This window comes from Cottoperca gobio, chromosome 15 (assembly GCF_900634415.1).
Source record: "Cottoperca gobio chromosome 15, fCotGob3.1, whole genome shotgun sequence".
In the NCBI taxonomy this organism is placed as follows: domain Eukaryota; kingdom Metazoa; phylum Chordata; class Actinopteri; order Perciformes; family Bovichtidae; genus Cottoperca; species Cottoperca gobio.
The window spans coordinates 5227932-5253955 of NC_041369.1; the positions used below are offsets into that span (position 1 = coordinate 5227932).

The 26024-nt window shown below is 39.3% G+C and overlaps 1 protein-coding gene across 8 annotated transcripts in view; it reads left to right on the plus strand.

The window, feature by feature from the left end:
• Positions 1 to 146: 146 nt before the first annotated feature.
• cfap46 (cilia and flagella associated protein 46) overlaps positions 147 to 26024 on the plus strand; it is a 63706-nt gene continuing 37828 nt past the window's right edge. For 5 of the 8 annotated variants that reach the window (XR_003833529.1, XM_029449938.1, XM_029449940.1 and 2 more), the window contains exons 1-21: positions 147 to 519; positions 623 to 744; positions 2243 to 2374; positions 2707 to 2771; positions 3665 to 3829; positions 5234 to 5357; positions 5774 to 5868; positions 6555 to 6701; positions 6893 to 6992; positions 7390 to 7488; positions 7938 to 8128; positions 8760 to 8985; positions 9254 to 9371; positions 13071 to 13200; positions 13682 to 13806; positions 13973 to 14091; positions 15448 to 15560; positions 18084 to 18296; positions 19327 to 19528; positions 22315 to 22458; positions 25541 to 25651. Coding sequence is in view for 7 of the 8 variants with exons in the window: in XM_029449938.1 (XP_029305798.1) it covers positions 471 to 519; positions 623 to 744; positions 2243 to 2374; positions 2707 to 2771; positions 3665 to 3829; positions 5234 to 5357; positions 5774 to 5868; positions 6555 to 6701; positions 6893 to 6992; positions 7390 to 7488; positions 7938 to 8128; positions 8760 to 8985; positions 9254 to 9371; positions 13071 to 13200; positions 13682 to 13806; positions 13973 to 14091; positions 15448 to 15560; positions 18084 to 18296; positions 19327 to 19528; positions 22315 to 22458; positions 25541 to 25651 (2790 nt within the window). In the remaining variant the exon portion in view is untranslated. Of the gene's footprint in view, positions 529 to 622; positions 745 to 2242; positions 2375 to 2706; positions 2772 to 3664; positions 3830 to 5233; positions 5358 to 5773; positions 5869 to 6554; positions 6702 to 6892; positions 6993 to 7389; positions 7489 to 7937; positions 8129 to 8759; positions 8986 to 9253; positions 9372 to 13070; positions 13201 to 13681; positions 13807 to 13972; positions 14092 to 15447; positions 15561 to 18083; positions 18297 to 19326; positions 19529 to 22314; positions 22459 to 25540; positions 25652 to 26024 lie in introns of those variants that run through there. The other 3 variants (XM_029449943.1, XM_029449942.1, XM_029449945.1) reach the window with 3 other exon arrangements.

Genomic DNA, 26024 nt, shown 5'->3' on the forward strand with positions numbered 1-26024 from the left:
CAATGTGCTTTGGCAATAGCCTACTGCGTTGTAATAAGGTCATGCCATTAAAGGCTCTTTAAGAAAAAGAAAGCGCGAGAGACTATTATTCTTTATGTTGTGTCAACCCTTTTTGTCCCATTCGTTTACCGTAGTTCAAGTCCGGTCTCAGGTTGCTTAGTAACGCACCCTAACTACAAACACGGACGGTGTCTAGTCCACATAAGGATAGTTGTTAATTATTAAAGACACTAATAAGTAGCATATTTATATTAACACCGCATTTAACGTACGGACGCATTCATTTTCTAACGGTTTAACAGTTTTGCATTCGACTAGCTAGTTGTACACACCTGTTTTAATGGGGTAGTGGAGCTAACAGCGTTACAACTGACATCGTAATATATGTTTCGCTAACGTTAGCTAGCTAACAGACATCACTCAATATTAGCTTAAACGTATTAGCTAAGGCTAGTTAACTTGCTCCTGACATGGACCTGGATATTCGTCAGTATCTCACCAAGGCAAAGGAGCAACATGGTCTGTAATGTATTTACGTTAATTCCGGAGCAATTTTCAATTTTAAAACAGTTGCAAAAGTATGCCTTCTCTGTTTAACGTCATGTAACGTTACTTTATGTAGACTCTGGAGCTCTGCAGTCAGCCTACCGTTTAATTAACGACACGACAGTAGCTGGAACCAGAGGACGAACTCCACGCATTGCCCCAGAGTTGTACGTTGAATGTGCGGAAGCAGCTCTACAGGTGAGACTGAGGCAGGGATGATTTACTGCCATGTGCCTGTTGACGTAGACTTTGTACAGTTAGCAGTGTCGAAGAAAGGATTTTAGACATACTTAGGTTATCATGAGTTGCAGCTCCCGAATAAAAGGCTTTTTTTTGGTAATTATTAATTCAAATTACGCAAGTTTAAGATCACATATTTTTAATACCAAAAGTACTAATGTTTTGCCAAAGGCAATGCCAATTACCTATATACTGCACCAGAGGTTGTTTTTTGCCAAATTCTACTGAGTAGGCTACTAGTCAATGGAGAGGATTTAAACTACTACATATCATACAATATAAACAGGTTCATATAGAATCATGTATAGAACCCACACTGAAGACAGCCACTGTAAGTGTACACATTGACCTGATACTGCCAAACCATAAGTCAGATGCTGAAATTCTCTGTTTGACAGATTGATATTAGAAAACACTTGTCTCAATGTGCCTGCAACCTTGCCTTCCAAGTGCTGTGAGGAGTGTTTTCATGTTGTGAAGAGTTCATGACTGCTGAGATGTCGCAAAAGACATGATGCTTCAAGCAGCCTCCAAGAATAAAAGATTCACATCTGACTGCGAAGAATGTGGAGCTCATTCATATTAGTAAATGCCTGCTACTTTGATGATATGTAAGCACCTTCATCGTGGAAATTCCTGAATGTATTACTGACATTATTGCCATATAGAGAGGATTTATTTGGTTTGAGTAAATAAAGAAGGAACTAGGCTGATTAAGATATCTATAGGTACTGATATAGAACATCATGGAACTAAAAACCTCTGCTGGACCCCCTCTGCTAGAAGTCTTAGCTCAAATTTAATTATCACTGTTTTCTTACGATAACTTTATTTAGCTAAATCTCCCATTGCTCCCAGTAGGGGATACTAATGAATATTCACTAATGTAGACTGAACTCTCCTAAGGCAAGGGAAACATCTTTGAATAATGAATCACAATGATATTCCATAATGTGATTTGTTCTCTCTTCTTTATATCATACAGCCGTTTTTCTCAGTGAAAATGCAACTTGGGTTGAAGTCTCAGGCTTATTTGAATACTGAATCAGTCGCCGTCCTCAGCAGAAATACATCACAATATTATTCAGTTTTCTAGAGAAGCATGAATATTCCTGTTGCATGAAGACATTTTCTAACATACATACTGATGCATTGTTCATTACTGTAAAGTTTAACAAATACACTTTTACTTAATGATGACACAATTTAAAATGTACTATATACGGCTTTTCTTTGAATTAAAACTACCCTGTGTGAATTTATCTAACAAGTAGCAGAAGACCGTATACAACACAGCACTAAGAAGGGCAACAGCCTGCAAGTAGGACAATTTAAGTCATGTGTTTAATAAATGTGTGTGTTTTAGTAATGCATCAAACATAGACAAAATATAACTGCGGTAAGGTCTAAATATTTACTTTGTTGCGTGTGTGCATTTCTTTTTTTGTGTTTTCAGTTGGGTTGTTTGGAGATAAGCGCAGCGTGTCTAAAGATGTACTTTGACGGGAATCCGCCGGCAAATCAGTTTTTGTGTCGAGCCTACCTCTGCCAGGTCCAGCTGAAGGCTCCGCCGGCCACTGGGACTGTGGTGAGGACAGTCAAATAGACACATCTCCTCAAGGGGCTCGAGTGTATTTGTGTGTCTTTGCCAGTGAGATACACACACAGTTAGTGTAGAGATATACGGTACATACTTGCACTAACAAAGGAGCACATCTCCTAGCTTTGTAAACAACTCTCATAATGTGATTCTTCAGGTCATGTTGCCCTTTGTCTTTTCACAGTTTATTGCCTTTTCAAGTTTTTCTTGGTATTTTATCAAACTGTGGCCTTTGTTGAATAGTAGGTGTGTCTGAACCTTGTATGTCTGTATGATGTGACAAGGTCTCACTTCCCCTTTTGCATTATTTTCTATTTTAGGAAGACTTTGAAGAGGCTGTGCTGTATTTTCTTAAAGCAATTGAAATTGCAAAGCATGACCCACGGTATGTAACCTCTCAGAAGTGTGCTTGGCTTTGTTCTAGCAGTCATGAAAGTTGATCGATATGCCATTTACAGTTTATCATCTCTAATATTGCTTGGCAAATGCCGTTATAGTGCTAAGGTGTAGCTGTAAAAACATGCAATGAAAGTGAAATATTCACAACAGGGAATGTTTTTGTGTTTCTTTTGGCTATAATAGGTTATGAGGGTTCAGTCTGCTGCATAAAATATATTCTGGGACATGAAGGTTTGATTTGCAAAGAACATTGTTGAAAGATAACATGAGTCTTCATGCTTCACCCCAGCGGATTATGTTCAGTGTGTTTTCTTCAAAAACAGCTGAATGGGAGAATCTGTGAGTAGGGTAAAAATCATAACAAATATATATATATATGTATAAGAAGCTCCCTTGTTCCTTGCTCTGAAAGATATGTTGGGATATAGCAACTTAGCCTTTTAAAGCAATCAGCACTGAATGTCTTTGCTAATGAACTCATAACTTGTCAATAAAAAAGGGCAGAATGAGCAATCCCAATTAACACCAAAGGGAATACATCTCTAATACATCCAGCCCAGACTAACGCACAGCACACTCTCTTTTGAATAAATTAGCAGCCCCTCTAAAAGTGTGTTCACATAATTTCCTCTTAAACAGTGCCTTGAATTCATCAATTTTCCTCATTTTACATGGAAAGGCTCATACAGGATGTTCTCCTGAGGCTCATTGGACGATGGTTAATCCACACACATTAGCAATTCACAGAACCTCTCCATACAGCGTTGAAATGTTGTCTGAATTAAGTTGTACTAAGAGAATAAATGTCTTGCATGTGCATCACATAAATAATTCAGTGTTTTCTGTCAACGTATTTTGCATGTGGTTTGTTTCTTATAGATACTACTTCATAGTTTTCAATGCTTCAGTGCTGTACTTCCAGACAGTGCGTCTTTTCCTGCAGCCAGGGTGGTGCCTCCACCTTGTCCCCTCCCTCAGGCAGGTGGTCCAAAGTCTGGAGGAGGTGGCAGACCAGGACCACAGCTGGAGGGCTGAGCTCATGATGCAAGTGACCCCAGCATGCTCTCTTACTTCTCTTTCATCAATAAGTCCAGTCCTAACTCTCTGATGCTGTAGTCATGGGGGATGACGCACAGAGCTAATTAACCAGTAGTTAATTTGTGACCACAGCTCTCTGGTTCCCTCGTTCTGCCCTTATTCTTCTTAATGGACTGGAGAATCCATTGTAATGTAAGCTGTTTAATCATGTTCTCCCATGACATCTCAGGCTTATCTTTGTTCAAAGTACATTATGTACCATTCATGTACAGTGTAATGTCAGTGATACAGATAGCCAGGGTATGTGATATAATAAGTAATTACATATGACAATATGTCATATGTAATTACTAGTATCATCCATATAATATAGGCTGGCCAGCATACATGGACACCTTGAACGGCATTGTCCCGCTTGTACAATGGTCACTTGCCAAATAAATAAATAATGAATTAATATTTTCATGCAATCAAAATCTAAAGATTTTCACAAGCCATAACTTAATTTCAATGGTAACACCTGAAATGTATACCTGGAACAATCATTACCATCCCATAAGGTTTGTATGCAATGGAAACGTTGTTCACGTCCAGTAAATAGGACAAGCCTTAGATACATTAGCCCGCTCATCTCATAGAACCCTTTGGCTCAGCTATGAGCCAGAAAGCTAACGTTATGTTAGCACGAATCACAGTATTTATTTTTAAATAAAGGCTACATTTAGAAATAACATTGAGTACAGTTGACAAAACTGTAACCTAAATATAAATTGACAAGCTAGCAATCCAGCCATGACATTTCCAAAATCAATATAGGGAGTTTTACAAACAAATAGTGTACTGTTGGCCGCAGACTGAAGTAGCAAGTTGATTTGCTAACGTTGTGTTGGATGATTGCTCATGTGATACAAAGAATCAGTAAGTTCAGAGGGACAGTGTACTGCCTGCAGCTTGTGTGTTACAGTCGCCATCCTGTGTGCTTCAGAGGACGAGGCACTGAAATGTAATGTTGAAGTCTCTCATTGATGTAATTAGCTTGTTAACAAATTGAAAATGGAGGCCATGACTGTCCCTGTTGCTATGCTTACTCATTTTAGATACAGCCGGCACATTCATTTAGAACGGTGAACAGACAGTTTCACAGAAACTACTTAGTAGGTGTCCTTCATCATGTGCACCTTGCAGCCAATCAGAATTGAGTTTTCACCCAGACCATAGTATATTTGATTGGATTCTATTGGATGTACAGTAACTAGGTGTATGTAGAGTTATAAACTGGGAACTTGGTATACTGTAATGTGCTGTGGGTCACATCATGACTAATGTCCATATGTTCTGGGAAAATCCCTGTGACTGTTGCAAAAAAAGCTGTTCTAGTGTCTTTACCATTTGCTCTCTGTTTCTATTCAGGCATCTTATCAAATGTCTTGTGGACTCTGGGGAAATGGAAGATGCTGCAAGCTTTGCCAAAGTTACAGAAGAATTCATCAAGGCACATACCCCACATCTTTATCCAAGACTCTTTACGTTAATGGTAAACAGCTTTTCTTTGTGACTTACTACATTTATAATGATTTAAGAATTATATTGTAACACTTATTTTGGGAGTTAACCATGTATCTCTATCTATATCTATATATATGTATCTACATGTCTTTCATTGGACAGTGTAGATATACTATTATGACTAACTCGATAACACTTTATTAAGTAGTTCAAATATGATACTTCACTAACAACCATTGGTCAGAGGCTCTTATTTGCGTCTGTGATTGTGTAACCAGACTTTATCTTGACCCTAGGTTTAACCCATTCCTAACCTGTACCTATTTCTAAAACCTACCCCATATGCTATACTATCTGTGGACTACTTTTAATTGAGTTTGGTTTGAAATACATTTTGGGATGATACATAAAGCGTACGTTTTACTTTTATTTTTATCTCCCTAGGTACAACACAAGCTGACAAAGGGTGACGTCCTCCTCGAAATGAGCATGCAGTGTACTACCTTAGCAGTAGTTTACAAAATGCAGGATTTTAAAAAGTAAGGAAAGTTTCTGTCTTATTTTCAATTAATGGTTTATTTTTTTTCTGAGTATTTGTTTTTACAGAAATCATTGTATGATGAAATCTATCTGCAGTTATAAAGACGTTGTACTGTAGCAGCCTTGTAGAGGCAAAAGAAAGAATATGATTTATTGATTGTTTGTGTTAGAATGCTCCCTGCAAAGTTTATTTTTTGTATATTGTACGCCATGTTTTCTTAACCTGTAGGACAAGCTGTACGACAAGCTGTACGACATGTAGTACAAAGGGATATAGATGGCTTTTTTATTCTGAAGGTTTTATGCTTTCAGCTAACTTGAGAGCTTTTCAAACATTAAACCTGATCCACTGCCTCCCAGCTTAGCTAGTGGCGTCCCATAGTGGGCAGGTTTATCGGGCTGCCTGCGTACAGTGATGGTACAGTACCATGTCTTCTGATGTGGCATAGTACACACCCAGTCCCAGCCCCCCTTCTTTTCTGCAGGCATGTACTCAACATGTCAGATGTTCTTATGGCTCTTCAGCTCAGCTATAAACGTCGGCAGCATGACTCAGTCTGACCCAGCCATCGTCAGCATCATATAGGTTATTTTGCCTCAGGTTTATGGAAATACAGATGTATACTCTTGAATGCATACGTGTATGTATATGAATGTATACAAACAGGTTTCATGTTGTTTGTAGCAGGTGGAAAGAAAGAAATGAAGACGAGCCAAAAAAAAAAGAGCTTGAGCAGATTTTTCATCTCCTGATGGATTGTAGCAAAGTATCGGCTACGCCTGTGAACTCCAGTCCTCTTCAGAGCCCAACACACATCCAAGCAACTGACAGGTCTGTGACCCGAGGTGTCCTATACAAATATCCTACCCAACGAGCTTACCTTCATCGCTCCCTGCCCTCTTCTTAAACCTTTCTCCTACCATAAAACCCACACATGGATATCCCAAGGGCAGTACATGGCTCCCATTACTGTACTGAAGTTTTGTGGATTGTGTAAATTATGTTTTATCTGGGATTTGCAGAATTGCCTTCCTCCTGGAGTTGGCTCTGCTGGCCTTTCAAGTGAAGCATCAGGAAGTAGCTGTTGACTGTTTCAAAGAGCTAAGGTCGGCGGGAGAGGCTGTGAGTGTCCGGTATTCCCTTAAAACCTCAGGCAGTAGCGTAGACACATGCAGTATCTGTACATAACAACATGCACATTTATGCATGGGATTTGACACCCCCTTTTAAGTAGACACTTGACAATAGATGAGATTAATTAGCTGAACTCAAGAGGTTTCTGCATTTGTGATTACTTTCATTAATGTAGAATTTATTTCATAGAAAGGTTTGTAGTTTTTTGACTTTTTGCTCTTAGTTTGTGAATTAAGTGACGTGATAACATAATTAGCAACCTTGTATGTACAATAACTTTTGGCATACAACTTATTTATAGACTTCCTTCATCCTCTCTTCCATGCACTGCTTGAACGCTGACTCGTAAAATACCATGTACAAGTATGTGTATTTGTCTTTTTAGAGTATTGGCCAACTCATAATAGTGGAATGTGTCAACTGTGAAAACGACCTGCTGAAGAGAGAGACGAAGATGAATGACTATTCCAAAGCCAGTGTGGAGGTACTCGATCATACGTCTGAATTATCAGCCAAATGTTCCTGCATATTGTGCAGGCAGTGGACCAATCAGAGTCTTAACGAAGTGTTCAACAATACTTTCTGTAATCTAAGTCTTTGCTTGAAGGCAGTTAATCCAGAAATCCCCTTTCACATAAATAGGTGTCCCTGCCTTACTAACTGCTAACCCATATGGAAGCACTTCATCATTTAGAGTTTCAGCAGAGAAGTTTAATTATCATTTACTCTCCCCAATATATTTTCTGGTGTTTTTCCTCTCTGACAAGAAGAAAATATCTTGAGGGAAGTAGGATCATGTAATCTCATTTTGGTGTGAAAACTGTCACATATTAAGGATTGGCACTACATATTCAATACGTTTCAATCCAAGTATATTTGCCAAATGATGGAAGCTACAGGAGAGACTCTCAATCTGTAGTTGTTGTTTCACAGGCCCGGCTGAGGGGGATAGGCAAGCTGGATCAGTGGTTGCAAACTGCAGTGAGGGAGGGGGACCCTCAGGCCATGCAGGCAGTGTGTGCTACCCAGTGGAGCCTCTGTCTGCCCCTCCTGCAACACAACCTCAGGAAGCACCTCCGGACACCTCTTCTCAGGGTCTCCCATGCACTGGAAGACATGCAAAGGTTCCCAGTTTCTTCAAATTCATCACGATACTTGGTTATGTGTGTATGTCTGGGCCTTTCACGATAACTGATGTTGTTGGACGATATATTGTCCCTGAAATAATTGCAATAAACAATATTATTGTCATTTCAAGACCATTTTATGCCACTGATGTAATGCTCATATAATGCAAGTACTTCCTTTCAAATTCTTTTTTAATTCTTAAGAATATTCAAACAATGGAACTGGAATGTGAAATAAATCAAACATAACCACATAACTAAAACAATAAATAAAATGGAGTCTTGGGCTCTGTTAACACAAACGTGTAATATCTGGGCAATGCAAAGGAGCACTTTCACATACTGTATCATGGTAACCTGGGTCTGTTATATTGTAGCTCAACTGAACTGTATAGTTTTGATAAAGTTTCTTGGTTTTTAAGGAAATTCCGACTTAAGCTTTCAGGAAAAACACTAAAAAAAACATAATTTTTGTTTTGTTGCAATTACACAATTAGGACCAACATTTAGGTATTTTAAAACATGACATTAGTATCTCCCAATTTTGAACTTAGGTATCAGACTTAGCTTTGTATTTATTTAAAATATATTAGTGTACGCTGGAAGTGTTTGTTTGTTATTTTTGCAGTATGTTGATGGAGATGCGCTGTCAAGTTCACTCAGAGCTGGCAGTGATTGAAGAAGAGGACGGGCGCCTTGAGGCTTCTTTGACTCATCTTCAGAGAGCCATGCTGCTGGACACCGGCACACAACGAGAACGCCTGTCGTCAGCTCTCCACCTCCTGCAGCTCAGAGGGACCCTCTGCCAAACGCCCTCCCGGACCGAGGATAAAGCCGCTATGCTTATGCAGCAGGTTTTCAGACCATCCTTGTCCAACATTACAAAATAAAACAGTTCTTTAAAACTTACCAAGGCAAAACTTATGCAAAAACATACATAGATGATTTTTGAGTGTTAAAGTCAAGTCAGTTCAACAACTAACTCATATGCAGGTGTGCAGGTTTAATGAGACATGAGTAAGTGTGATGTGTACGCCTTAAGATAAACATTCACAGAGGAGTGTGTCTGCTTAGAGGACTGTAAGTTCATTCTGACTTCCAACCGTTCCTTCTCCTCCTCAGGCCAGGGACATGCAGCCGCAAGACAGGACAGACACTTGTCCCATCCTGGTCGCTGTGGGACTCCTTTTGGCCCCTGAGGATTTCCAGATGGTGCTGGATGCTGACGACACATCCAAAAGTAAAGTAAAGATTTGTCTTCCTCGCTTTCGGTTTTCACTAAGACACAATACAAATGTTTTAACGCTTGGGCATTCACGACTGTTGCATTGTAGTAGTCGTCGGCTACTCCCAAAAAGTAGTCGATTAATCGCGGGAGATATATATATATATCTCAGCCCATAACAATGATAAATTATTGTCAAAGAAGGGTTAACTAATAAAGGCGGGACCTAGGTGAAATAGCAGAGTCTTCGATTGGCTCTGGAAGGCTGTTTACAAATGAGGCAAGATCTGATAAGACTAAACCCCCAGCAGGCTTGTCTAGCTGACTGCAGCAACAATGTGACTGCTTTGTTGCAAGTAGAGCAGGAGTCTTTCCTTCTCTTGTGTCAGTTTATTTAATTGACATAACATAGAAAAAATATTCAAACTAATCTTTGTTTAACAACAATCAAAGTATGTAAGTATGGTGGTTAGAAGACCAACTCAATAGCTACATTGCTGCTGCTTTATTACTGACTGTTAAAACTACAGATGAATGGTTAGTTTACAACGATGCAGTGTTGTCTAGTGTTTTTGATATTCCACTGCTCAAGCTATTATCAATTTCTGGTGTGCCTCAGAACGCCATCTAATGGGCCTCGGGCGTACTGCCAAAAGGATGTGCTTAAAAATTCACAAAGACAAAAAAAGTCTAATTAAAATACATAATTTCAATGACAATATACGTTTGAATATTACCCTGCAAATCTACAGACTAGTCATCAGGTAGAGGCAAACATGTTTTGCCTCTGTTGGCTAGCTAACGTTCCCTCGGCTGCTGTGACACAAAATTGATTGGTTATTAAAAATTAAAAAGTGATGAGGGAGAAAACCCTGTGCCAGTAAAAGCTCAGCATGATCGTGAATAAATTACATTTGTATTCATCATTTATTTTGGTCATTACAGCTGATGCAATAACACACATAACATATATAACATATGGTATAACACAAATAACATATATAACATGTGCTATAACACATATAACATATATAACATGTGCTATAACACATATAACATATATAACATGTGCTATAACACATATAACATATATAACATGTGCTATAACACATATAACATATATAACATGTGCTATAACACATATAACATATATAACATGTGCTATAACACATATAACATATATAACATGTGCTATAACACATAACATATATAACATGTGCTATAACATATATAACATATATAACATGTGCTATAACACATATAACATATATAACATGTGCTACACATATAACATATATAACATGTGCTATAACACATATAACATATAACATGTGCTATAACACATATAACATATATAACATGTGCTATAACACATATAACATATATAACATGTGCTATAACCATAACATATATACATGTGCTATAACACATATAACATATATAACATGTGCTATAACATACATATATAACATGTGCTATAACACATATAACATATATAACATGTGCTATAACACATATAACATATATAACATGTGCTATAACACATATAACATATATAACATGTGCTATAACACATATAACATATATAACATGTGCTATAACACATATAACATATATAACATGTGCTATAACACATATAACATATATAACATGTGCTATAACACATATAACATATATAACATGTGCTATAACACATATAACATATATAACATGTGCTATAACATATATAACATATATAACATGTGCTATAACACATATAACATATATAACATGTGCTATAACACATATAACATATATAACATGTGCTATAACACATATAACATATATAACATGTGCTATAACACATATAACATATATACCATGTGCTATAACATATATAACATGTGCTATAACACATATAACATATATAACATGTGCTATAACATATATAACATATATAACATGTGCTATAACACATATAACATATATAACATGTGCTATAACACATATAACATATATAACATGTGCTATAACACATATAACATATATAACATGTGCTATAACACATATAACATATATAACATGTGCTATAACATATATTTACAGTCCAGTCAGTCCAGTATTTTTTTCACATTTATTTGGGAAGGTGGTCCTCTGAATATTTTTAAGAGTCAGAAGTGATCTTCAAGTTACAGAAGGTTGAGAACCTCTGGACTATTTTGTGAATCTGCTATTTAACGCATCTCCTTTTTGCAAGAAGATATAGATATAGATCGGATAGATTGAAACACACATCCATAATTACTAAGCCTTTTGTTCCTCGTATCAGACCGATTACTGGCCTGGAACAATAAATCCCATATAGATCCCATCTGCAGTAAAGCACTTTTCCTCTCTATTAAAGGAGGAATGAATAAATATGATGAAGCTGATATATGAAGTATCTGCTTATGGCATCAAACAATGTTGAGGAAAGCACTGGTTATTTTGTGCTCATTATACTTGGATTTAACATTCGGTCAAGTGTTAAATGACTCGAGGCTTGTAATGTTGTTCTTTTGATAAGAAATGTACATTTTCTCTACCTGCTCTGTTCTGAGCTTCTGCTGAACCAGCTGCTCGGTCCTGCTTAGCTCTATCTCTGTGTCTCTTTCTTAGCTCTCTGTCTCTCTCTCTCTCTCTCTCTCTCTCTCTCTCTCTCTCTCTCTCTCTCTCTCTCTCTCCTCTCTCTGTCTGTCTCTGTCTCAGCTCTCTCTGTCTCTGTCTCAGCTCTCTCTCTCTCTCTGTCTCTGTCTCAGCTCTCTCTCTCTGTCTCTGTCTCAGCTCTCTCTCTCTCTCTGTCTCTGTCTCTTTCTTAGCTCTCTCTCTCTTTGATCTCAGACTTATTCCATACTACATGATCCACAGCATCAAATGAACATTCAGCAGTCTAATGACCCAGGAAAGAGCTCGCCTCAGCGTTTTGACAGCTCGTCAAAGGGCTTCTATTGCAGGCATGAGTTAAAAGCTTTGGGCTGTAGAGGCACCTCTTGTTTTGTTCTATAAACCTCAAGCATCCCCTCGATGACGACACTTAATCATTGTGTTCGGAGCTTCAAAGCCAGGACACCAAATATCCCTTGAGGCTAAGAGGTTTAATTAATTGTAGCATGTAATGTTGCCACAATTTTGTATCGTTCCTCAGATGTTCATCAATGAGAGGTGTGTGCATGAGCGTGTGTGTGTATTTGAGTTCTCAGGGCACGCAGGCCCTGGAGCATTTTGCTTCTTTAAAACACTCCAGTCAAAGTCACAGACCACTATTTATAATTCAGCCCATTAAACTGATGCTTGAATACCCCTGATGCTGCAGACGGGTCTGAATAGAAATTTAGAACACGCTTCTTTGTTTTTTGTTTTTTGGTTTGTATTTTTGGTTTTACATGTCAGTCAGTGACATCCCTGTTTGAAAGGGTTGTAAATGGGCCATTTACTCTTGTAGTCCCTTAGTTGTGTTTACTTTTGCGTACATAAAAATTGCATAATAAGGGTAATTCTGTAATGCATTCTCTGTATGTATATTAGTGCACATGTATTCCATGTTGTATGAATTATAGACAATCGTTTAGTCCTTAGGAGTTGTTTAACAGAATGACGAGAGTTTCTGTTAATACTAGCTGGAAAATTGAGAAAATGCAAAAGCTTTTCCAATAGCATTAATAATGATTGACTTATGTATTGAGTTCAATTGTGTAGTTCCCGTAGGCGCTCTTGGATCTGGACCAGTGACTCAGCTCTCTTCTAAGGCTCAGCATCACTCTGCATCTGTACGGAGGGTGGATGGATACCTGTCCAGACAAGGAGATGACACAGACAACACAGAGAGGTGTGTACACATGTACATGTAGGAATACAAGTGAAAGTCTGTCTTCTTGCTAGTGTAAAGTTCACTTAGTAATTATCTTTAGCTGTCAGGCTTCCTAGAAACCCAGTTGGAAAATTGCCTATATAATCAGCGTTGTTGGATGTATTGTTCCTCGCTGTTACTGTACATTATATACAAATCAATGTTTGATCTATTGCTTCTCTCTAGAGTTAAAGTTGTCGTGTGACTAGTATACAACATTCTATTACATCATCTTGTTCACAGCAGCATATTTGAGTTCCTGTCTACAATATCAGCACATCAGAAATTGCAGGCTTCAGGAGGGAGCAGAGACTTGATGATTCCCCGAAGGAAAAGTTTATTATTCATGGCCCTGCAAACAAACAACCTTAGATCATCATATGCAATGTGCTGCTGTGCCCTTGCCCGAACCTTTGAAAAAAATCATCTCTAAGTGTTCTTAATTTCCTGGCTGCTCCAGGGTGAAGTTGTGGGCAACACTGGTGAAGACGGCCAGGAAACAGGAGGTTTGGGATGTGTGCCGAGCTGCTTGTCGATTCTGTTTGCTTTACGATGATGGGAGATGGAAGATTTCCAAGACTGACGGTAAGATGATGAGTGATTCTTAGACTGGCAGTAAAATAACAGAAGTATTCCTCTAATATTCGAATGATGGACAGGAACTAGTTGTTGTATAAGTTCTACATACACAAGGAAGAGGATTACTATCATCGAGAGAATTCACATCACAAATGTTCTCAAATTGACCCAGAATGTAGATCCTCGGAAGCAGAACGCTGTGCAGAATCTCTTCACGGCTGCAATGGAAGCCAAACATGTGTGAGGGACTTGCTGCACCTTTTAGCTGAAATCCACTTCATCAGTGCTGAGGTGTGTGCCTTCTAATACACACATACACACGTTTCATATGTTCATATGTTCTCCTGGTTTCACATTACTACTACTGTATAAACGTGGTTGTTTTACTCGTGCAAAACATAAAAACAAAAGTGCATTATGTTTTTGGGTTGTCCGTCTGACCCATTCTCATTTGCATTAGCTGTAACTATAATACAGCTCTGATACTTTGTAAAGAGAGAGAACGTTGAACAATGGCTGTCATTAATGGCATAGCATTATGATGGATTACATGCATGCATCGTTTCCTGTGAAGGCAATTTGATTGCAGCGTTGGAATAGCGTACTTCGCCACTAACATTAAAAAAATAGGTAATTAATAAGTGTAAATAGACTAAATGACTATTGCTAAAACAAATGCCGACCAAAAATAGTCTGCAAAAAGGATTATGACCAAAGGGGGAGTGACGACCAATCCAGCGACACAAACACGTGCAGTATTTCTGGTTTTGATAATGATAGAGAGTTACACTGCACGAGCAATTGTGCAGACATCTACAGCTCAGATACAAAAACTTCCAGCTGTCTGACTTTGCTTGTGTCCCGTTTCAGTTATTAGTGCTAATGTACATCATTTACCAAGTGCTGAGGAGTGCTCTTTTTATTTCAAGCTTCTTCAGATGCAGATGTTTTTGTACTGAGATGTTCCTCTTAGTCTTAGATCATAGACATAAACAAAAATGTTTTGGTTTTGAGCTCTTCTTTGAAATATAATATGAGGAACAAAGAGTGCTTGCAGTGGTAAACATGCAATATTGGATTTTTAACAAGCCTGTGAGGAAGATGTTGATTGGTTGGAGTCAGAGATTGTTGTGCTTGTTTTTTGAGCGTGTCTTATTGTGTAATCCCACTTCCCATCAAGCCTGCAGCTCCAAGTCTTTATTAAGTCCATAGATGTGTGAACTTGACAGCACTTTGAAGAAAATGGAGACTACTATCTACAGCAAATACGTGACCTTGTCGCAACTGAGTCTTACTGTACGCCTCTGTGCTTGCTCTTCTCATGTATCTCTTTCTTTGTTCCATGGCACTTGGATATTATTTTTTGAGAATCTATATATTTTTTTAAATCTAGCTACATCTCAGTCTAATAATGAAGACAGGTTCCTCTTGTCTAACCTGAGTTTTCCGCCACTGGAGTAAAATTCTCACCAGCCGTTTCTTTTTCCTTTGATCTAATACAGCTGAGCTTTAACGGCTCTAGAGAAACTGTCAGTCCCATAGCGTGAGGTCTTCTCTTCTCCTTTTGTTATGGCGTTATCACCACAGAAAGTCAACTTTAATATTGTCTTTTGAGGTTGAGAATTTCATTTATTCTGTCTTGCTCAGGCCGCCGTCCAGAAGCTGCTAACAGAGGGGGTGCAGCTTAACAGCCCTATTGTCCCTGCTGTGGACAGTGAGGTGTGTGTGTCTGAAGAGGATCCACACTGGGTTGTTTACAGGTGAAGACACAACATGCACACACAAATGCTAGCATCATAAAACTATAATATTGTGTCTGTATTGCTTGTGTCTATGCACTGTATGTTTCTGCTTTATGATTTGCATATTACAGATTTTATTTAATGTAATTAATTATGCATTTTAAGTCCAAATTTGTAGTATTACATGTTTTTACATTGTAAATGACCATATCATACCATTTTAATTGTATGTTGTGTTTATAATTATTAATAGCTATAGCAGCAATACAAGCAGCCATATAGGACGTCTGATGGAACATACTCTCAAGTAGCTTCAGGGACCACGCTTTGTTTACATTTTGTTGTATCATGATATGATTAGACAACAAGTAGTTTTTAAATTTTAAAAATTGTACCTCCCAAAAATGTTGAAAACTACGTAGCCACGGAAGGGACATAGAGGGGGGGGGGGGGGAATTCAAGGTTAAAACAAGTACTATTGTGAGATCTCGCAAAAGCTTTGCTCAAAACTTTTGTCAGTAAAAAATCTAAATTAAATTTACGTCAATGTTCTTCCAGGTATTGAAACAACCACAACAATGGGGCTCACACACCCTTGGATAGGAGTTCATAGAATTTCATGTTGAGAATGGCTTTAAATTAGGACTGTCACGATTTCAGATTTTCATTTATGCAATATATATAGAAAATTAGAAGAAGAAACAAAAGCTATCAGTCGAAATAATCTTTAACTTTCTTTATTGTGACTTTTGTCAACAGTCCCTCTCTGCCTTTGGTTGTATAAAGCAGCATCCCTTGCTTCCTCCTTTTCAGTCTGCTCTTTGAGGAGAGCTCACTCGCCGCCGCCAGGAGACTACTTCGCTGGTCGGCAGCTCCGGAGAACTTTCTGTTCCTGCAGTTTCAAGTTGCTACAGCTGCTAACTGAAGGTCCAGCTTCAGAGCTGCTCTCTCTGCCCGGCAAACTAGTCTCCTAGAAGCATAGAGTGAGCTCTCCAGGCCTACTGTGTCAATAGAAGAAAGTCAAGCACAAAGCTCCTCAATTGCTGAATGAATGGAATAGTATTAAGTGGCTTTAATACACAAACAAACACCTAGCCCACCTGTTACTGTGGTTGTTAAATGTCAGTAATAACTTGTACTTCAGTGACAGTGGCACATTGAATGGTGCAGTGAGCAGTCTTCTCAAGTTCACAATCGAGGTCGCATTGACAGATTATTTTAAAGAATGACGGAAAAATCTGAAGACCGTCCGTCATTTTGATGGATTAGAACACTGACTGACTTCGATCTGTGGTAACTTTAAGTCATTCACTGCGCGTCTCCTCTGCTCTCTGAGGAGCAGCGGCCCTGCTGGTGCAGGAGGAGCGCATGCTGCAGGAACAGATCGAAAAGTGGCTGATCATTTCCAGCTTTGGTTCAGCGGCATATGCCATTTCCTAACAGCAGGTGCCTTCTCAAAGTGCCACTGTCACACCAGTAACATCCCCTGATGCGTATTTCCCATAAATGTATATCATTGTTATGTTTTAATTGTCAAAGCTACACAACATAGCGCAGTTTCTCTAGTCTAACATGGATGTTGTTATCCAGTCTGACTAATCAATAACAGACATTTAGAACCAACTAACTCAATTATATTGCTATTATTTTTGGCATGTTTAATATTAGAATGCGATCACACGTTATATAAAGTTCACATCGGAACATTAACCAGGCATACGTATGGCATATGAATTATTCACCATAAAGACTTTGAATGAGTACTTGTTGCTATCATTGGAACATGAGCCGTTTTCTACCGGCGTAGATATGATGGTATTTTCTCACTACGTATGATCTATCTTTGGAAAGACCCTGTCCGTTTTAAGTCTAACTTCAACCACTGGTTAACACATTTGCATTTTTCGAATGAAACAATCTGTTAAACTAAGAACCCATTCACTAAAGTAGGTTTTGTTTCCTTATCTCTTGAAACTGCACTCCAGATCTGAAACCATTCCCACACCCATGTGTGGTTTAAGCATGGCTCCAAACATCATCAATGATGTGATTATCTTTATTAGATGACGTAGATATACACTACAAAGCTGCAGGATCACACTTAGTCTTAACAGTCGTGTCTGTCTTGAATTGACCAGGTCTGACATATTGCATCCAGCAGTGGAAGTACTGCTGAATGAGAGCCTCAAGTTTACCTCCAGCACAATGTAACATAATGTGGGATGGCACTATCACTGTGCATCCTGGTGTTCAAACACATTGCTGTTGAATGCCTCATTAGATATAATTTATTTGACATTGTCATGGTGGGGGTCCACTCTCTCCTGTGCCTCATGCAGAAACCTCTCAGCAAATGGAAGCATTATGGTAACAGTCCTATGCATTATAAGTTCAAACAAGCAACTTTTTACAAATTCATTGACTTTTTCACCTTTTAGTATTATGTTCACTTAAGACAACACGAGGTAGCCACTCGTTCTCTCTTCCCACAAAAACAACTTTCTCTCTCCCTTCTCACTCTCTACTCTACCTCTCACCCAGAGACTGGATCCAGGCTCTTTCTGCCTACGCCACCTCCAACTTCTTGCGGGCAGCGGAGCTCGGGGCAGAGATCAGGGAGCAGTGGGTGGTAGCAAATGCAGCCATTTACCTGTGGAACTACAGCAGCCACTTGTTGGCAGCTGGGGAATACCAACGCCTGCTTCCCACCTTCCAGAGTCTGGTGAAGATGCTCCAAAAGACAGAGTTCACTGGGTAGGCTGGATCTCTAAATTAGTATGACTTTTCATCAGGGCTGGACGGAATAGTTTGAAGCTTTGAAACTTCCTTTATAACGTCACTTTACTCAAATTGAGGATTTTGTTTTGAACATTTTCCCAAAATTCTTTTAGGGTGATGACCTCATAAAATATGACAACAGACATTCAAAGCTTCATTCGAAAACCTCAATAGAAGCTTCAAATGTAAAGAAAAATGACATTCGATACAGCCTCATTGGTACTACAGAGCATATACCTCTCAGACAGAGTAGCTTGGGTGTTTGGCATGGAGTCCTTGCAACATTTGATTCGGTCCGGTGCCAAGCTGCTCCTTCAACAATGAATGAAAGGCTAATTTTGTGCAGGTACTATTGATGTGAACTTTATCCTTCAGCGTGTTTTTGTTAACAGCTCTGAACCAGAATACCACAGGTGTTTGATGAAACCTCGTTCACAAAATGTCAACATTTCAAGAACCATGAAACATAGCTGTTTTTAGACTAAAGACATTTTCTTATTAAGTTTTAAAAGGTTTTCATCAGCCCAGCAGTCGCTGACTCAACCCTCAGTGGACTACTGTGCACAGGGTCTTTCAATTCAAGTGAAACTTGAAAAGTGATTATATTTTCAGCTGATACAGCAATATGTACACATCAGAAAATCATTTTAGTCAAAGTCAACTTTTAAAAAATGTTTCTTCATTTATTCGCTATGGCGATGAGCAGGCAGTTTAAGCTTTATTCTTATTTGGAAAGAAGCAGTGACTGTTCATGAAAACAGGCCAAGCTGTCCCTGGGCATAGAACTAATTATGTGAATGTTTGGACTCAGTGATATGTTCATGTAATGATGTGGCCAAGGAAATATGCCTTTTGCCATATAAATATGTGCTGTGTTTTCACTTTCAGGAAGAACTAAAAAAGAAAAACAAATATTGCTGATGATTTGTTTGCCTTTAAGCCCACTTTCAGTCCCTGATTTTCCAGATAATGTCAGTTTGGGCATTCTTTGTATTGTATTTCTCAGGAATCCCGCTCTACTTGTAATGCTGTGTGATGCTGCAGCCCGGGGATTGATTCAGCCTATGTGTGGGCCGGACAGCGTCGAGCCAGCCCCGTTAGGAGACAAGGGCAAAAACAGACCTGAGAAAGGGATAGAGAAGGATGCCAGTGTCCATGGGCTTTTCTTACAACCTGCAGCCCTTCAGGATGTCCTGAAAGCATCAGAGGTGTGTGTGTGTGTGTGTGTGTGTGTGTGTGTGTGTGTGTGTGTGTGTGTGTGTGTGTGTGTGTGTGTGTGTGTGTGTGTGTGTGTGTGTGTGTGTGTGTGTGTGTGTGTGTGTGTGTGTGTGTGTGTGTGCATGCTTTTATTAATATATGTAATAAGTGTCAGTACCATAGAAGTGTTTCTAGATGTTACATTAATTGAGTGTTACATTTTGATCTCATAAAATGCGATAAAAGAAAGAAAGAAAAGAAAGTGCCTTTCTCACCCACATGTGCATAAACTCACCATATTTTTGCATAAAATTCTCTCTCACTCCTTCTATTATCATACAATCAAACCAAGTTGGATACAAGCGTCCTATGCCACAGCACATTTGCATCAAAATGTCCACAGTTATCCCCGACATCAACATTAATTTGCAAAGCAATTAATTATCAAGATATTTGCATAAAGATAGAAAGAGAACTTCTTACAGGGCAACTATCTGGCAAGACTCAAAGTGGTAATTGCACAGTCACTAATTATGTACAAACCTTTTGAAGATATGAAATAATCATTTCTGAAGAAGGATTTGTGTTCAGGTCGAGAGGGTTTAGAAATTAGTTATCATGTAAATCAAGACAATTTGGAAAATATTTTTTTCTGTTTTTCTGCGACCTGCATGTACATCACAAAGTAAAGTGAAATGTGTTTCGTTGGAAGTTTGTTGATTCGCTGTATTTGTTGATGCATACATGATTGTCCCTCCCGAGCTGATTGGGGGGGGGGGGCTTAAGCTGTTGCTTTTTTCAGTTTCTGATCTTTCCACTGTAGAAACAATGTCTGAAATTCCAGCATTCAAAGCATAAGAATATATCATAATCTTTTAAAGAAGTGGGTGTATAATCTCTGGATGGAGTTTGCTGAATCTTTGCAAGACGTGTTCAGAAACAAAAATTGTAATATTTTGTACAGATATACTCTTTGAAAGTTTTAAGCTTTCAATTCCATATTTCCTTTTTTCAAATGACAGTTTAAACCATCACAGCTTGCTTTAAATCTCGCAAAGGTTCTCTATTAATTTAATAAATAATTAAACAGATGGTATTGTAGGATACTGACCAGTTTTTATAGAAGAAATGGGAAGCTATTTTTCAAGTTATTTTGGAGTTATCAATCTTTGTCATCCAACCCCCATAAAATGTTTTCGGCAAGTAAGCTTCTCGTACATCGATCCACTGGGAAGTTCTGTATTTCAGCCCTTAGGTGCAATATTATTATTATTATTATTATTATTATTATTATTATTATTATTATTATTATTATTATGCCAAAAAGGTTATCGGGTTCAGACAAGACTGCAAGGAAAAAAGCTATTTATTATATGTTGAGGCTTCTCTAGAGGCGCTCTATGCAAAAAAGGATCGTAGACAGACATTGTTTAGGTACAGTGACACTTTGCATTTGTATTTAAAGCAACATAATGTAAGAATTGGTATATTTACAGTTTAGTGCCTCTACAGTTTCAAAGTGCAATTCATGTATACACCACTGTCATAAATATGGACAGCTGTACACGTGCATTTGTTATAATAACATTACTTATGATCAAAAACTAGCGAGTCGTCATCTTTGCTAACACAGCCAAGGCTGTCGGAGTCTGTCTTGCAGCCTTTTATTCTGCAAAGCTCTCGCTGGCAGCCTTTTGCTCGGTCTCTCTTTCCTTTTCTCTTCTTAGCTTCCCCTGTCAACTTCCTTTGCCTCTTCCATGATGTCCATAGAGGCTGCTGAACCCGGTTCCATTGCCTGCTTGCCTGTCTCCGGTTCTAGCATGACACCGGTGCTGCTCCCCACCAGCAATTCCCCCCCGGCCCCGGGCCCATAGCTCCTATGCTAGCAGTGTAAACACCAACACTCTCAAGGTGCTCTAAGCTCTCAGGCCTGGCAGCACAGCTAACTAGCGGATGTCAGCTACAGTTAGCAGCAGAAAGCAGTTAGCGTTATTTAGCAACAAGTAAATCTTCCTGTCCACCAAAATCAACTTAGTGCCGTAAAGACTTACGCAATCCTCGTGAGAGATCGTCCCCGCTCATCAAAATGTTACATAGTGCAAGAACAGGTGTTCAAGGCGCAGAGTGGGACTGATGGAGACGTTCTCCCTATGACAAGTCCGTGAAGCATCACAATTATTTTTATGCTGTTATTTTAAATTGCATGACGTTGCTTTAAGAGCTACAAGGCCTCTCAGGAAGCTTAGATTACTCCTCGATACAGCCAACAATGCCTGCAGACACATACGTTCACACTCACATGAAGCTTCCATGACTGGGTGTCTTTGTGCCATTGAAGTTTGATATGTCTGTTCTCTGACTGCTGCAGTTGCCAATTAAACCCTGTTTCCTTTTCCCTTTTCCCCTCAAAGGATCCACCATGAATATCTGCTCTAACTCCAGATGAAAGGCACTTTATCAGTGAATTATTAACTAAATGTCATCGTGTCTGTTTCCTTTTTGAAGGAAAGATAAAAAATGATCCTCTCCGATACATTGTTTATAAATAGTCGACGGTACAGCAGGGTCAGATACAGTGTCTGAACAAAGTCTTACTGAATTCTGAGACTTTTACGTAAGACTGTCGTGTCTGCAGCTTTCAGGCTGGCAGAGGGCGTAGGGTTAGAGAAAGTCCAGGGTCTGCAGAGTCTTCCAAATACGTATCATATTGTATGGTATTTGATAGACACATTAATATTTTTAATGTAATTTAGGATTATGCATAATCCTGATTTGATATACTATATTGTCCTCCTAGCTGTGTGACTACGCCCTTGGCATATCCACCAGCAACATCCCAGGGGAGATCGTCCCCATCACAGCAAGGAAACAGGTGGTGGCCACATGGGTGCAGATCAAGAGGCTCTTGCAACAGCAGATTGGCTCAAAGATGGACACTAAGGTGGGTATTCTACTGCTTTATTTTATGTTGCTAATCCATGTTCGACATGTTAAAGCACTGATCGTTACATTTTAGTCTAGGGTTGGGTTGCACTAGTTTTTCATAAATCATTACTAAAGCTTGAACTTAAAGTCATTTTCCAAGTTTCCGACCAAATCAGGTTGCACCATTAAAACCTAAAAAATGTCTCAGCTCGTAAAGACTTTAGTAATGTGTCAATTAGTTGCTAGGAAACATCTGTAGGGCCTTCCATCAAGAGCATTGAACTAAGTAAACAGTTTCACAAGCTTAACCTGACTCACCAGATGTTTTGTCACACGACCATCTGAGAAGCCTTCATTAGAACATGTTTGGAAAAGGGCAGGCACTTTCAAAAAATACTTGGCAGGTGATTGGATGAACCATCTGTAAATCAAACTCTTACTGAATCCAGTCAGGTGAAAGGAGAAAACAAGTTTTCCATCAAGAAAGGCTTTTCAGTGCCGTTCCTTGCTCTTCTTTCAATGAAGAAATCCTCTCCAGTTTTGATATAACTGACGCTATTGCAGCACCTACTTATTTATGTCTGCCTACCTGGATAAATATGTGTGTAGCGTAAAAAGTATAACTTATTATTAATAGTATTCATACAATTTAGAAAGAGTGGAACATGTCCTATCATTTCGAAATTTGAGTTTTTATTTTCTTATTTAATTAAAAAAAGATTTTCATCATTTCTTTTCTGATAATTTTTGAGACTCTGGTCTTAATTAGTGCAGCTAAACTAAAGGGGGAGAGAGATGGGACGCCATGTAGCAGAGGGCCGCGGGTCAGATTCCAACCGGAGTCACTGTGTTAAAGACTCAGCCTTAGTACACAGGGCGCACGCTCTTCCATGTACGCTACTGTGGCGCCAATTACATCATTAATAAACAGCAGGCGGAGATTAATGCCAGCGGCACCTTCTTCAAAGAAGCCTTGAAGTCAATATCCTACATGCAAAATGATGCTTTACACTTGACATTCCATACACCACAGGTTTTATGATTTTTAGAGCTGTGTGAAAAAAGTAAACTGTGAAAAGAATACTCCGCCACTTCAACCTGGACTTCCACTGCTATGCCGACGACACTCAGATCTACCTCAGCACCAAATCCCTCCATAACCCACCCCTCTCCCACATCGAATCATGTCTCACAGAAATAAAAAACTGGATGCAACACAACTTCCTCAAACTTAACAGCAGCAAAACTGAACTCCTCCTCATCGGCTCCAAATCCACACTCAGCAAAACCTCTAAACTGACACTCACCATTGACGGCACCACTGTTTCCCTCTCTCCTCAGGCACGCAACCTTGGCGTGATCTTTGACCCCACCCTCTCCCTTGAGCCCCATATCCGCCATATTGTCAAAACTTCCTTTTTCCACCTCCGCAATATTGCAAAAATCAGACCGTCTCTCACCCGCCCAGCAGCTGAAAGACTGATTCACGCCTTCATTTCCTCCCGCCTTGACTACTGTAACTCCCTTCTATACGGCATCACCGCACCTCCATCAACAGACTCCAACTGGTCCAGAACTCCGCCGCCCTACTCCTCACACACACCAAATCTTGGCACCATATCACCCCAGTCCTCAAAGAACTCCACTGGCTACTTGTCTCCCTCCGAATCAACTACAAACTCCTGGTCCTCACTTACAAAGTCCTCCACCACCTAGCCCCCTCCTATCTCACTGACCTCATCTCCCCCTACCAACCCCCACGGTCCCTCAGATCCACCTCAGCTGGTCTCCTTTCCACCCTCAAATCCAAGCTGTGCAGCTTTGGAGACAGAGCCTTCTCCAGGGCAGCACCCAGGCTCTGGAACTCCCTCCCCCAAGACATCCGTGACTCTCAGTCCCTCTAAATATTTCAGTCCTGCCTCAAGACGCACCTCTTCTCAACTATCATTTGCTAGCCCCCTGTTAACCATATTATTATTATTATTTTTATTTATTTATTTTTCCTTTTCTCTTTCCCTTTCTTCCCTCGTCTTAACCCCTCCCCCCACTCCCCCTACTATTGTAAAGCGGCTTTGAGGTCTTGAATAGCGCTATATAAATTAAATGTATTATTATTATTATTATTATTATTATTATTATTAGGAGTTGTGACCACTGCATTTGCAGTTTCAGAACACAGCTGGCAGAAGTGCAAAACATTGAAGAAAAACTGTGAAAATTAGTTTTGGAATAACGGCCAAACAACAAAAACAAAACTCCTTCAGTATTGCAAGTTTTGTGATGTAAGAGGAATGATATTTATATTTTCTTATGCAGTTATTTTCTATTTCTTGGCTGGTATCTATGTATACCATGTCTAAGATTAAAAAAAAAAATTGCATTACACAATATGTCAAATGTAAAGTAGGGTGAATACTCGCTGCAGCTCAGTCATCATGTCATCATCATGTTAATCATGTCACATTCATAATTTATCCTGTATCATGGTCTCCTCACAGTTCCTCTATAATGTGCTTATAATATTGTAGGCTGAGGATTCCTGACATTTTTATTAATCAACATTTGACGTGGGTAGGTGTTACTTCCGCCATATCCCCATTACAGCATTGTATTCGGATGTCATATTTCCCGATTGTACTGCTTCACAGTGGGACAGAAAAGCGGGGAAAGCGCTTATGCAATCTGTCAGTTAAACAGGCTGCTCGATTAGTCACCGCAATCCTATGAACATTTGTCAGCCAAGAGTTTCCTGCCCTACATTAGTCCCTTCAGCCTGATGTGCTTTGACTAGCAGCTAAATGAAGTTTGTTTCTCGCCGTGAAAATTAGGAAATGCAGCGTTAATATAAATGGGGTTTATTTGTGCTCTCAATAAATCATTCATCAACTCATTTTCCAAGTCATACATTATCAACGAGGTTATCTCTGCTGTATTTACGACACATACTATATGATAATCATACTGCTGGTCCATGCTTCATTTCTTAGCAAATATTAATGCATGTTTGTGTATTTTCTATAATTAAACTAGAAGAGTGTGTGTATATTCAGCAGAGGACCGCATTGCTCAGTTTGCATTGTTTTCTCCCCCTTTTGCAGTGTGAGAACGAGGACGTGTCAGCGATGACGCATGTGCTGGTCGGAGTGGAGATGCTCCAGTGCAATAGGAACCCAAGGCACATGGAGTTCTCTGTTCCCAGTCTCTCTGCAGTATGTGCTGCTCTGTTCATGTTTTCCATTAGTAGCTGTTGCCCATATGCTAACAACAGATGCCAAGATGGCCCATGAGCCCTCAGACCCGATCTATATCTCATCATGTGTCAATATCTTCTGTACGCTGTAGCTTCCCTGATCATCCTGCTTTGAGATGTGCTGTGCAGGTCTGTGGAGAACCCCTCTCTCTGACCCTCCATGGCCTTTTGTTTTTCCACACCTATATGTTCTTTCACTCTGTCTCTCATCTGGCCATATCTCCCCCGCCTTCCTTTCTTCACATTTTTATTCACTCCTACCTCTCCTACATTCCTTTTCATTTTTTATTCTATCCACTCCTCCTATTCTCCCCTCACCCTCTATCCCCCTT